This window comes from Abramis brama (genome assembly GCF_963993115.1).
Source record: "Abramis brama genome assembly, chromosome: 18".
Classification (NCBI taxonomy): domain Eukaryota; kingdom Metazoa; phylum Chordata; class Actinopteri; order Cypriniformes; family Leuciscidae; genus Abramis; species Abramis brama.
In genome coordinates, this window is record NC_139980.1 from 11692807 (window position 1) to 11705671 (window position 12865).

At 40.0% G+C, this 12865-nt stretch overlaps 2 protein-coding genes across 3 annotated transcripts; both read left to right on the plus strand.

Annotated features, from left to right (window-relative positions):
* Window positions 1-788: 788 nt before the first annotated feature.
* On the plus strand, window positions 789-5146 carry LOC311068071 (creatine kinase B-type). 2 transcript variants are annotated; one of them, XM_084090282.1, is made up of 8 exons: window positions 789-963; window positions 1742-1946; window positions 3340-3494; window positions 3583-3715; window positions 3865-4036; window positions 4256-4379; window positions 4471-4660; window positions 4743-5146. In XM_084090282.1, exons 2-8 carry the CDS (start codon window positions 1754-1756, stop codon window positions 4919-4921), a joined length of 1146 nt encoding a protein of 381 aa, XP_083946408.1. In that variant the 5' UTR covers window positions 789-963; window positions 1742-1753; the 3' UTR covers window positions 4922-5146. The 2 variants fall into 2 exon arrangements, with proteins under 2 accessions (XP_083946408.1, XP_083946409.1); XM_084090283.1 differs by having other exon boundaries at window positions 846-963; window positions 1746-1946.
* Window positions 5147-7931: 2785 nt separating this feature from the next.
* Window positions 7932-11517, plus strand: LOC311068072 (creatine kinase B-type-like). The gene is made up of 7 exons (XM_084090284.1): window positions 7932-8342; window positions 9726-9880; window positions 9969-10101; window positions 10250-10421; window positions 10627-10750; window positions 10842-11031; window positions 11114-11517. The coding sequence occupies exons 1-7, from the start codon at window positions 8150-8152 to the stop codon at window positions 11290-11292; spliced, it is 1146 nt and encodes a 381-aa protein (XP_083946410.1). The 5' UTR covers window positions 7932-8149; the 3' UTR covers window positions 11293-11517.
* Window positions 11518-12865: the final 1348 nt, after the last annotated feature.

The window sequence follows — 12865 nt, forward strand, 5'->3', positions numbered from 1 at the left end:
GCACTAAATACATATGTTACCAAAAGTAAACAGGCTTGTTTGCACCATAAATGGCCTTTTGTAAAATACTAATGAATGCACTGCCATATTTTTGGACACCAGAATGTACATAAATTAAGTCTCAACATTTAAGGTCTCATTACTATTAAATGCCTGGGAACAAAAGGCCATAGTGAATAAAAAAAAATTAAAAAAAATATAAAAAAAAAATCACAGGGGAATGAAAATTGTATTGTGTTACTAAAAGATTTGATTGAGGGTTTAGTTTCACTGAAATCTTAAGCACAGCAGATTGATGACTTTGTTTAGTGACTAAAGCATTTTGTTTTTTCATATTTATTTTTATACAGATAATGACATAAATGTATCATGTAACACCTAATTTAAAAGCAAGGGTTTAATGGAGACAGAAAAAAATAAGCACTTGCAGAAACAATGCTTCACCGTGCAATATACAGGATGATAACATTAAAATCAGTAATAAAGGCTTAACAAAATTAATTTCCTGGGAAAACAAAACCACATCCACACTACATCAAGGTGATGCTGCATTAGTGTGATATTTAGAGAGCTAAGCAAACATGAACAGACAGATTTGTTTCTTTAAAACAGTGTGGAATAAATTACCCATCCAGCACAAAACAAAACATATGAGAGTCTTGATGAATGCATGTGAACGAATTCCACATTGTTCAATTTTGCTGTCAATCATGACAAGGAGAACCGTCAAGGAAAAACATCATGTGATCAATGTAAGCAAATAGTGGATGTTGTGGAGGTGATGCGACGCCCTGTCCAATAGAATGAATGGACTCAAATAGCATCCAATCAGAGGAGAGCTTGAGCTCGATATAAAAACCCCACAAAGCCGATTATTTCTGGACACCATTATCAGTCTTTGTGTGGGTTCTGGTGGACTTTAGGAAGGATTAATTCCGCTTTCCCAAAGAAAATCAGTATAAGGTATGGTTTTTGTTTAAAATCATTAAAACAAGCCTTTATTGTTCTAATAATTAGAAGTTGTGATGTGATACCGCTGCCAAGTCAATTTACAAAAACATCTATTTGTGGGCTATATTAATAATTTAAGTATGATCAGGAATGCATCAGTATCCAGACATAAAACGTGCATTCAAGCTCTGTTGTAAATTTGCAATGCGCCGTTTATATTTACCTAAAGGATTTAAATGTGTAGAAAGCCCAGTAATATCAATACAAAGGCATTTAAACGCTTTAAATGATATGTTGGTCAAGAGAACACGGATATGCGGATGATATGCTGCTTTTGTCCCAAACATCAGCAACGACCTTGCAGTCAGCCTCCTTTTTCTGCAAGGTCTTTGGAGACGTTGCGCATTACGCATTCGTATGCTTTAAATAATAATGCATGTTTCCCATACAAGACTCTCGTAATGCACAGTAGGCATTACATAACATTCAAAAACTGCATGCATTTGAATGCATTTTATAATGAGGCGTCAATTATTGGACGCGCACGCGACATTCCATCATATTTACTGCCCGCGTGACATGACACATCACCGAACACAATTATCATCATACCACGACCGTTTGTTGCTGTAACGGTTTAATCGAATATAAACAAATTCTCCTGTTATAGAAAATGCGCTTTAATGCTGTTACGTCATTATTAATGCAGCTGAGGGGCTGGCTTTGTTCTCGATTTTTAATCCGATTTTAATTCGCCTTTAACATCCTTGTTTCCAAATATTTGCACCAGGTAGACGCAACCATGCCTTTCGGTAACACTCACAATCAGCTGAAGATGAACTACTCCGCCGAGCAGGAGTATCCCGACCTCAGCAAGCACAACAACCACATGGCGAAGGTGCTGACGCCCGAAATGTATGCAAACCTTCGGGACAAACAAACCCCCAGCGGATTTACCCTGGATGACGTCATTCAAACCGGAGTCGACAACCCAGGTAAATGGCCTATCTTCAAAATGGAAAAGTGCCCGTATTTCTACCGGCGCTCCGGTGTATGGTGGTGCTCATGTTAAAGTATTTATGCGATCCCCCTGCTTTTAGTCCGTGTGTTTCCTTTAAGCTTGTCTATATGCTGAGCTGAATGTCAAGAATAATGACATTATTAACTGAATATCAAGTTGTAAGTTACTTTTAGCAAAATGCACTTACATTTTTACCTGTCCCTGTTACTGGAAGAAGTGACTAAAGATTTTGATGACTCATCCTGCACTACACTATTTTTAACCAATCAAGTGTTCTCTAGTAGGGGCATGTCCTTCCCCAATACTGCCTGAAGCCAATTAGCAAGTTTTGGTTTTAATTGCCATATAATCACAAAATAATAATGAATAAATAAATAAATCTATATGAATAAAGAACAAATGCAAATGTATGGACTCAATAGTACGTAACTAGGAGTGAAAATTGTACCAATAAAATATATCTTGACAAACTTTTCATACATGAACAAAATGCATTTCAATGGCTGCAACACAGGCTTAACTTACCATCTTAAGCTCTTGAGGTTGTGTTTTGTTTTTTGAGGATGAAATTGTTTGGGTATTGAGCAAGATAAAGCAGATATAATAATAATAATAATAATAATAATAATAATTTGTTGGATCCCTAAACACTATTTGCTATATATAAATGAATACAAATGGTAGTCATCCTCAGGTGATAATTATCTATCCTATTAAGACCTCACCAATGATCTTAGACCATTAAGATCACAAAACATTTTGCACAAATGACAATAGTAACTTAATTTTTATTGTTGTAGTCTGATAATTTGTGTCAAATTGGTACAAAAACGACCTTGAATATTATTTCTGAATGTAGGCTACTTTTGAGTAACCAGGACTCTGGGGAAGCCTCTTTGGGCTGCCTCATATTAAGCGCTTTTACAAAGCATACGTTGGCCTTTCGTTGAGGTGGTGGCGCACTGACCCTGATAGACCCATTCAAAGCATTCTTGGGCCTGATGTGTCCAAAACGAACAGGGAACCTGTAATGTACAAACATAATTTGCATCCTTTGCATAGTGCTCCTTGCTGTTGTAATCCTGGTGGCTAGTGCATGTTATGCACTTCAGTATAAGCGTTTTCATGCATTTGAATCTTAATTGATAACATAAGGTTGTGAAGTCCAACAAAGGAAGGGTTGTGTTTAATCTCATGATTGCTGCAAGGCCAATCGTGCGGTAACAAACACGATGTGTGGCTATATTAAGCTGTCGCCCAATCTGTTTGCCGTCAATGTTAAAGAAATGTCCAAAACATTCTTTTTGTCACTACAACAAATGACTCAAGTCCAGGATTTGTCTGACTGCTGATCTGTTGTGTTCCAGGGCATCCTTTCATCATGACTGTGGGCTGCGTTGCTGGAGACGAGGAAACATATGAGGTGTTCAAAGATCTTCTGGATCCCATCATTGAGGACCGTCATGGTGGATATAAACCCACAGACAAACACAAGACTGACCTGAACCCAGACAACCTCCAGGTACACTGCGTGGTCTCCGTCTGGTGCATCTAATTGGGTTTAACGTTTCAAAATCGTCTGCTGCTAATTTTAGTCGTGTTTTTAATAGGGTGGAGACGACCTTGACCCCAACTACGTTCTGAGCTCCAGAGTGCGAACCGGCAGGAGCATCCGTGGTTTCTGCCTCCCTCCTCACTGCAGTCGCGGGGAGAGACGCGGCATCGAGAGTCTGTCCGTCGAGGGTGAGCTCGCCTAGCCGTCTGTTTGCATAGGATGTACTTGATTGACGATTGGTCGCTCAAGAGGAGTGGGCGGAAACATAAGTGATTCAAGCATCCACTCTGTAATTCTGTAGGTCTGTTGTGATGGGTTTTTCTTTTTTTTTTCACAGCTTTGGGAGTCCTTGATGGCGATCTTAACGGAAAGTATTATGCCCTCAAGGACATGACGGACGAGGAGCAGCAGCAGCTGATTGATGACCACTTCCTGTTTGATAAGCCTGTGTCCCCACTGCTGCTGGCCTCTGGGATGGCCCGTGACTGGCCCGATGGCAGAGGGATCTGGTGAGTGAACAGGCTTTTGGGTTCATTGCTCCTCTCAATTTTGGGTTCAATTTGGACTTTGTCCCAACTTACTAAATGGATCCATGTAGGTGCGATCATAATAATAATAATAATAATAATAATAATAATCTAAAAAAAAAGAAAAAAAAGGGGGGGGGGGGGGGTAATATGTGATGTATAATTTTTATTATATATAATGTATTTTCTCAATGCTTTTAGGCACAATGACAATAAGACATTCCTTGTCTGGGTGAATGAGGAAGACCATCTTCGTGTCATCTCCATGCAGAAAGGAGGCAACATGAAGGAAGTCTTCAATCGCTTCTGCACTGGCCTCACAAAGGTGTGTTTTTGTTTTTACTGGTCACTTTAGTAACACTTTCTGCAGCTCCAGTGTTGGCAGATTTTTGAATCTTAATCCGCTTGCCTTGCAGATCGAGGAATTGTTCAAAGAGAAGGGCCATGAGTTCATGTGGAACGAACACTTGGGCTACGTCCTAACTTGCCCCTCCAACCTGGGCACAGGGTTGCGTGGTGGTGTTCATGTCAAACTTCCCAACGTCAGTAAGCATGAGAAATTTGGTGAGATCCTCAAGCGACTGAGGCTCCAAAAGCGTGGAACAGGTATATATTCACCTGAGCCATACAATCCTGTATTACCTGTACAGAATGTCATCTCCAATACTAACCTTGCTCTCTTCAACAGGTGGTGTGGACACAGCTGCAGTAGGTGGTGTCTTTGACATCTCCAACGCTGACCGTTTGGGCTTCTCTGAGGTAGAGCTGGTTCAGATGGTGGTGGATGGAGTTAAGCTGCTTGTAGAGATGGAGAAACGCCTGGAGGCAGGCCAGTCGATCGATGACCTCATGCCTGAGCAGAAGTGAACACTTCGTGACTCCTAACTTAACTCCTTCCCTGCCTCCACCAGTCCTCCCTTCCTCCAGTACCAATAATCTTAACCACATCAAGGAACATACACTCCACCCAAACGGTAGTGGCACTAAAGTTAGACGAGTCTTCCATCAGTGTGAAGGATTTTGTATCTCAAACGTCCTGCAATGTTGAAGATGGAGTTTAACATCAGAAATAAAGTCTCTTTGGCCCATGGAGTTTCTTGTGTGCATGTTATTACTTGCTTAAACTATTTGTTTGCTGTAATTTCATGGAACCATCAGTTCATTTTCCTGTTGAACATGGTTTTCTAGCTGTTAAATGATGCTTATGTATTTACAGTTTTTAACCGTAAAGATGTCATGGTGTGCAGTCTATATAGGATACAATGTTGAATCCCTGTGCTTGAAGGCCATTAAATAAGGGGACAAAATGTCACAAGATCATTTTTGATTTGCCTTAATACAGGAACCACAATCTCAAGAGCATTTGTGCTTTGAAGAGTAGACTAGGTCTTATTGCATTTTATAATTCCAATTTAAGAGGTTGCTTATGAATGCTTCTGTCAAACCAGTTGTATACTGTCACCTAGTGGCCATTTAAGGACATACACCCAAAGAACTTTGTTGCGCTTTGTTTTGATCTTTTAATCTGTGCTTTATTCCAAGTTCTAATACAACTTTTTTTTTTTTTTTTCGGAAACCATGAATGTAATTTACCATACAGACATTTAGGCAAGGCAAGTTTATTTATATAGCATATTTTATACACCATAGCAATTCAAAGTGCTTTACATATAGAGGAATAAAAATAATCTCAAAAGAAAAAAGCTTTGCATAGAAAGGAATTATAATCACACTATAGCAATTCATAGAGCTTTGCATAGAAAATAGATACAAAAGCAGGGGAAATTAAAACAGTTATAAAAGGAATTAAAAGAGATAAATGATACACTGTAAAAAATTTGTAACACTCCCAAATCAAAAATTTCAATTGACCGATAACATCTAAATTTTTCAATTGGCCCAAGTGAAATTCTGTAAATTCTAAAATTAAATGTACAGATTTTCACTTGGGCCAATTGAAAAATTTAGATGTTATCGGTCAATTGAAATTTTTGATTTGGGAGGGTTACAAATTTTTTACAGTGTAGTTATAAAATGAATTAGAGTAAAATTAATTAAAATAGTAAAAAGATGATACATAGAATAAACTTCTCATCTGGCAAAACACCGGTGTATCTTATTTTGACTCTGAGATTTCCCCATGACGGTCAGTATTAGATTAGTAATCTGTACCAATCCAGACCAGTAATCTGTACTAGTCACCACAGTGTTGCCTTGACCGTCATCAGTCAATCCCTCTCAAACTCCACCGCAGAAAGCTGAGCACTTGCTCACAAATTTGGTCATCAAGACCATCAGGGTTTCCCTCACTACTACAATACCCTTCACTAAACACTGGTTATCAATCAGTGCCATTTGAGTTCAGTTTAGAATCAAAAGGAAGAATGCAGTGATAAAATACAGTGTAATCAGTCGGACGCACAGTGCTCATTCAGTAAATGCACAGCTAAACAGATGTGTTTTGAGTCTGGATTTGAATGTGACTACTGTAGGAGGACATCAGATCTCGTCTGGAAGCTGGTTCCAGCTGCGGCTGGCATAGTAGCTAAAAGCGGACTCACCGTGCTTAGAGTGAACCCTTGGTATTTTTAGTTGATGTGATCCTAATGATCTGAGTGATCTATTGGGTTTATATCTGCAATGTATTGAGGTCCTAGGCCATTGAATGGTTTATATACCAGTAATAATACTTTAAAATCAATCCTAAATGTAACTGGGAGCCAGTGTAAAGACCTGAGGACTGGTGTGATGTGTTCATATTTTCTGGTTCTGCTCAGAATCCTGGCAGCAGCGTTCTGTATGAGCTGCAACTGTCTTGTGGTCTTTTTGAGAAGGCCAGTGAGGAGTCCATTACAATAATCCGCCCTGCTGGTGATGAAAGCATGAACAAGTTTCTCTAAGTCTTGTCTGTAAACAAAGCATCTAATTCTTGCAATATTTTTCAGATCATAGTATGCTGATTTAGTTATTGTTTTGACATGACTACTGAAACTAAGGTCTGACTCCAGAATCACACTGAGATTCCTGACTTGATTTTTAGTTGTTAGACCCCTAGCGTCAAGGTATGCGTTCACCTTGAGAACTTCATCTTTGTTTCCAAACGCAATGACTTCAGTTTTGTCTTTGTTTAGCTGAAGAAAGTTTTGACACATCCAACTGTTAACTTCATCAATGCATTAGTACAGGGAGTCAATGGGGCTGTAATCGTTAGGCGATAGGGCTAAGTAGAGCTGTGTGTCGTCTGCATAGCTTGACTCAGTGGGAGCATACAGGTTGAACAGGAGTGGCACAAGAATTGAGCCTTGAGGGACTCCGCATGTCATGGTTGTCCACACAGACTTATGGTCTCCTATACTCACATAATAACATCTCCCTTCTATGAATGGCCTGAACCATTTTAGGACTATCCCAGAAAGCCCAACCCAGTTTTCCAGCCTGTCAAGAAGTGTTGTGATCGACAGTGTCAAATGCAGCACTGAGGTCGAGTAGTACCAGCACTGATAATTTGCCTGAATCAGTATTTAAGCGAATATCGTTTATTATCTTTATGAGCGCTGTCTCCGTGCTGTGGTGCGGTCGGAAACCAGATTGAAAATTGTCAAAGTATCCATTCGAGCTTAAGAATTTGTTCAGCTGATTGAAGACAACTTTTTCAATGATCTTGCCTATGAAAGGAAGATTTGAGATTGGTCTATAGTTACTTAATATGGTCTTATCCAGATTGCTCTTTTTCAGGAGGAGCTTGACAACTGCAGTTTTCAGGGAGTTTGGTAAAACTCCCAGAGAGAATGAGAGATTCATTTTATAATGAGGCGTCAATTATTGGACGCGCACGCGACATTCCATCATATTTACTGCCCGCGTGACATGACACATCACATCACCGAACACAATTATCGTCATACCACGACCGTTTGTTGCTGTAACGGTTTAATCGAATATAAACAAATTCTCCTGTTTTAGAAAATGCGCTTTAATGCTGTTACGTCATTATTAATGCAGCTGAGGGACTGGCTTTGTTCTCGATTTTTAATCCGATTTTAATTCGTCTTTAACATCCTTGTTTCCAAATATTTGCACCAGGTAGACGCAAACATGCCTTTCGGTAACACTCACAATCAGCTGAAGATGAACTACTCCGCCGAGCAGGAGTATCCCGACCTCAGCAAGCACAACAACCACACGGCGAAGGTGCTGACGCCCGAAATGTATGCAAACCTTCGGGACAAACAAACCCCCAGCGGATTTACCCTGGATGACGTCATTCAAACCGGAGTCGACAACCCAGGTAAATGGCCTATCTTCAAAATGGAAAAGTGCCCGTATTTCTACCGGCGCTCCGGTGTATGGTGGTGCTCATGTTAAAGTATTTATGCGACCCCCCTGCTTTTAGTCCGTGTGTTTCCTTTAAGCTTGTCTATATGCTGAGCTGAATGTCAAGAATAATGATGACATTATTAATTCAATGTCAAGTTGTAAGTTACTTTTAGCAAAATGCACTTACATTTTTACCTGTCCCTGTTACTGGAAGAAGTGACTAAAGATTTTGATGACTCATCCTGCACTACACTATTTTTAACCAATCAAGTGTTCTCTAGTAGGGGCATGTCCTTCCCCAATACTGCCAGAAGCCAATTAGCAAGTTTTGGTTTTAATTGCCATATAATCACAAAATAATAAATAAATAAATAAATCTATATGAATAAAGAACAAATGCAAATGTATGGACTCAATAGTACGTAACTAGGAGTGAAAATTGTACCCATAAAATATATCTTGACAAACTTTTCATACATAAAATTTATTTCAATGGCTGCAACACAGGCTTAACTTACCATCTTAAGCTCTTGAGGTTGTGTTTTGTTTTTTTGAGGATGAAATTGTTTGGGTATTGAGCAAGATAAAGCAGATATAATAATAATAATAATAATAATAATAATTTGTTGGATCCCAAAACACTATTTGCTATAAATGAATATAAATAGTAGTCATCCTCAGGTGATAATTATCTATCCTATTAAGACCTCAACGATGATCTTAGACCATTAAGATCACAAAACATTTTGCACAAATGACAATAGTAACTTAATTTTTATTGTTGTAGTCTGATAATTTGTGTCAAATTGGTACAAAAACGACCTTGAATATTATTTCTGAATGTAGGCTACTTTTGAGTAACCAGGACTCTGGGGAAGCCTCTTTGGGCTGCCTCATATTAAGCGCTTTTACAAAGCATACGTTGGCCTTTCGTTGAGGTGGTGGCGCACTGACCCTGATAGACCCATTCAAAGCATTCTTGGGCCTGATATGTCCAAAACGAACAGGGAACCTGTAATGTACAAACATAATTTGCATCCTTTGCATAGTGCTCCTTGCTGTTGTAATCCTGGTGGCTAGTGCATGTTATGCACTTCAGTATAAGCGTTTTCATGCATTTGAATCTTAATTGATAACATAAGGTTGTGAAGTCCAACAAAGGAAGGGTTGTGTTTAATCTCATGATTGCTGCAAGGCCAACCGTGCGGTAACAAACACGATGTGTGGCTATATTAAGCTGTCGCCCAATCTGTTTGCCTACAATGTTAAAGAAATGTCCAAAACATTCTTTTTGTCACTACAACAAATGACTCAAGTCCAGGATTTGTCTGACTGCTGATCTGTTGTGTTCCAGGGCATCCTTTCATCATGACTGTGGGCTGCGTTGCTGGAGACGAGGAAACATATGAGGTGTTCAAAGATCTTCTGGATCCCATCATTGAGGACCGTCATGGTGGATATAAACCCACAGACAAACACAAGACTGACCTGAACCCAGACAACCTCCAGGTACACTGCGTGGTCTCCGTCTGGTGCATCTAATTGGGTTTAACGTTTCAAAATCGTCTGCTGCTAATTTTAGTCGTGTTTTTAATAGGGTGGAGACGACCTTGACCCCAACTACGTTCTGAGCTCCAGAGTGCGAACCGGCAGGAGCATCCGTGGTTTCTGCCTCCCTCCTCACTGCAGTCGCGGGGAGAGACGCGGCATCGAGAGTCTGTCCGTCGAGGGTGAGCTCGCCTAGCCGTCTGTTTGCATAGGATGTACTTGATTCACGATTGGTCGCTCAAGAGGAGTGGGCGGAAACATAAGTGATTCAAGCATCCACTCTGTAATGCCGTAGGTCTGTTGTGATGGGTTTTTCTTTTTTTTTCACAGCTTTGGGAGTCCTTGATGGCGATCTTAACGGAAAGTATTATGCCCTCAAGGACATGACGGACGAGGAGCAGCAGCAGCTGATTGATGACCACTTCCTGTTTGATAAGCCTGTGTCCCCACTGCTGCTGGCCTCTGGGATGGCCCGTGACTGGCCCGATGGCAGAGGGATCTGGTGAGTGAACAGGCTTTTGGGTTCATTGCTCCTCTCAATTTTGGGTTCAATTTGGACTTTGTCCCAACTTACTAAATGGATCCATGTAGGTGCGATCATAATAATAATAATAATAATCTAAAAAAAAAGAAAAAAAAAGGGGGGGGGGGGTAATATGTGATGTATAATTTTTATTATATATAATGTATTTTCTCAATGCTTTTAGGCACAATGACAATAAGACATTCCTTGTCTGGGTGAATGAGGAAGACCATCTTCGTGTCATCTCCATGCAGAAAGGAGGCAACATGAAGGAAGTCTTCAATCGCTTCTGCACTGGCCTCACAAAGGTGTGTTTTTGTTTTTACTGGTCACTTTAGTAACACTTTCTGCAGCTCCAATGTTGGCAGATTTTTAAATCTTAATCCGCTTGCCTTGCAGATCGAGGAATTGTTCAAAGAGAAGGGCCATGAGTTCATGTGGAACGAACACTTGGGCTACGTCCTAACTTGCCCCTCCAACCTGGGCACAGGGTTGCGTGGTGGCGTTCATGTCAAACTTCCCAACGTCAGTAAGCATGAGAAATTTGGTGAGATCCTCAAGCGACTGAGGCTCCAAAAGCGTGGAACAGGTATATATTCACCTGAGCCATACAATCCTGTATTACCTGTACAGAATGTCATCTCCAATACTAACCTTGCTCTCTTCAACAGGTGGTGTGGACACAGCTGCAGTAGGTGGTGTCTTTGACATCTCCAACGCTGACCGTTTGGGCTTCTCTGAGGTAGAGCTGGTTCAGATGGTGGTGGATGGAGTTAAGCTGCTTGTAGAGATGGAGAAACGCCTGGAGGCAGGCCAGTCGATCGATGACCTCATGCCTGAGCAGAAGTGAACACTTCGTGACTCCTAACTTAACTCCTTCCCTGCCTCCACCAGTCCTCCCTTCCTCCAGTACCAATAATCTTAACCACATCAAGGAACATACACTCCACCCAAACGGTAGTGGCACTAAAGTTAGACGAGTCTTCCATCAGTGTGAAGGATTTTGTATCTCAAACGTCCTGCAATGTTGAAGATGGAGTTTAACATCAGAAATAAAGTCTCTTTGGCCCATGGAGTTTCTTGTGTGCATGTTATTGCTTGCTTAAACTATGTTTGGTGTAATTTCATGGAACCATCAGTTCACTTTCCTGTTCTGCATTTGTCCAGTTGCCAGAATCAAATGCCCCGTTGAACATGGTTTTCTAGCTGTTAAATGATGCTTATGTATTTACAGTTTTTAAACCGTAAAGATGTCATGGTGTGCAGTCTATATAGGATACAATGTTGAATCCCTGTGCTTGAAGGCCATTAAATAAGGGGACAAAATATGTCACAAGGTCATTTTTGATTTGCCTTAATACAGGAACCACAATCTCAAGAGCATTTGTGGTTTGAAGAGTAGACTAGTTCTTTCTTATTGCATTTTATAATTCCAATTTAAAGCAGCACTATGCAGCTTTGCCGATTTCTTCGCTGTTTTCTCGCTTTTTGCTTGCGGGTTTCTCTATAGAGCTCCCCCTACAGCTTCGGAATAGATATTTGACAACACTGTCGTCAAACCCGCCGGCCCAAAGTTGCAAGGGTGGTTTTTCGGCTCACAGGCGCTCGGGGGGTGCGAGACGACCACCATTCAACCCGAAAACAGTCATATAACCATTCCAATGACTCCGAAGCTGTTCGGTTAAGGTAAAAAAAGTTACTTAGTTCACCTTAAAGAGGTTGGTTATGAATGCTTCTGTCAAACCAGTTGTATACTGTCACCTAGTGGCCATATAAGGACATACACCCAAAAGAACTTCAATATTTTGTTGTGCTTTGTTTTGATCTCTTTTAATCCTAAACTAACATTTTCGGAAACCATTAATGTAATTTACCATACAGACATTTAGGCAAGGCAAGTTTATTTATATAGCACATTTTATACACTATGACAATTCAAAGTGCTTTACATAGAGAGGAATAAAAATAACCACAAAATAAAAGCAAGGAAAATTCAAACAGTTATTCAAAAGCTTTGCATAGAAAGGAATTATAATAATCACACTATAGCAATTCATAGAGCTTTGCATAGAAAATAGACACAAAATAAAAGCAGGGGAAATTAAAACTGTTATAAAAGGAATTAAGAGATAAATGATACAGTTGAATTAGAGTAAAATGAATTAAAATAGTAAAAAGATGATTCATAGAATAAATTTAGTAATTTTAGTAATTTAGATTAGTAATCTGTACCAATCCAGACCAGTAATCTGTACTAGTCACCACAGTGTTGCCTTGACCGTCATCAGTCAATCTCTCTCAAACTCCACCGCAGAAAGCTGAGCACTTGCTCACAAATTTGGTCATCAAGACCATCAGGGTTTCCCTCACTACTACAATACCCTTCACTGGTTATCAATCAGTGCCATTTGAGTTCAGTTTAG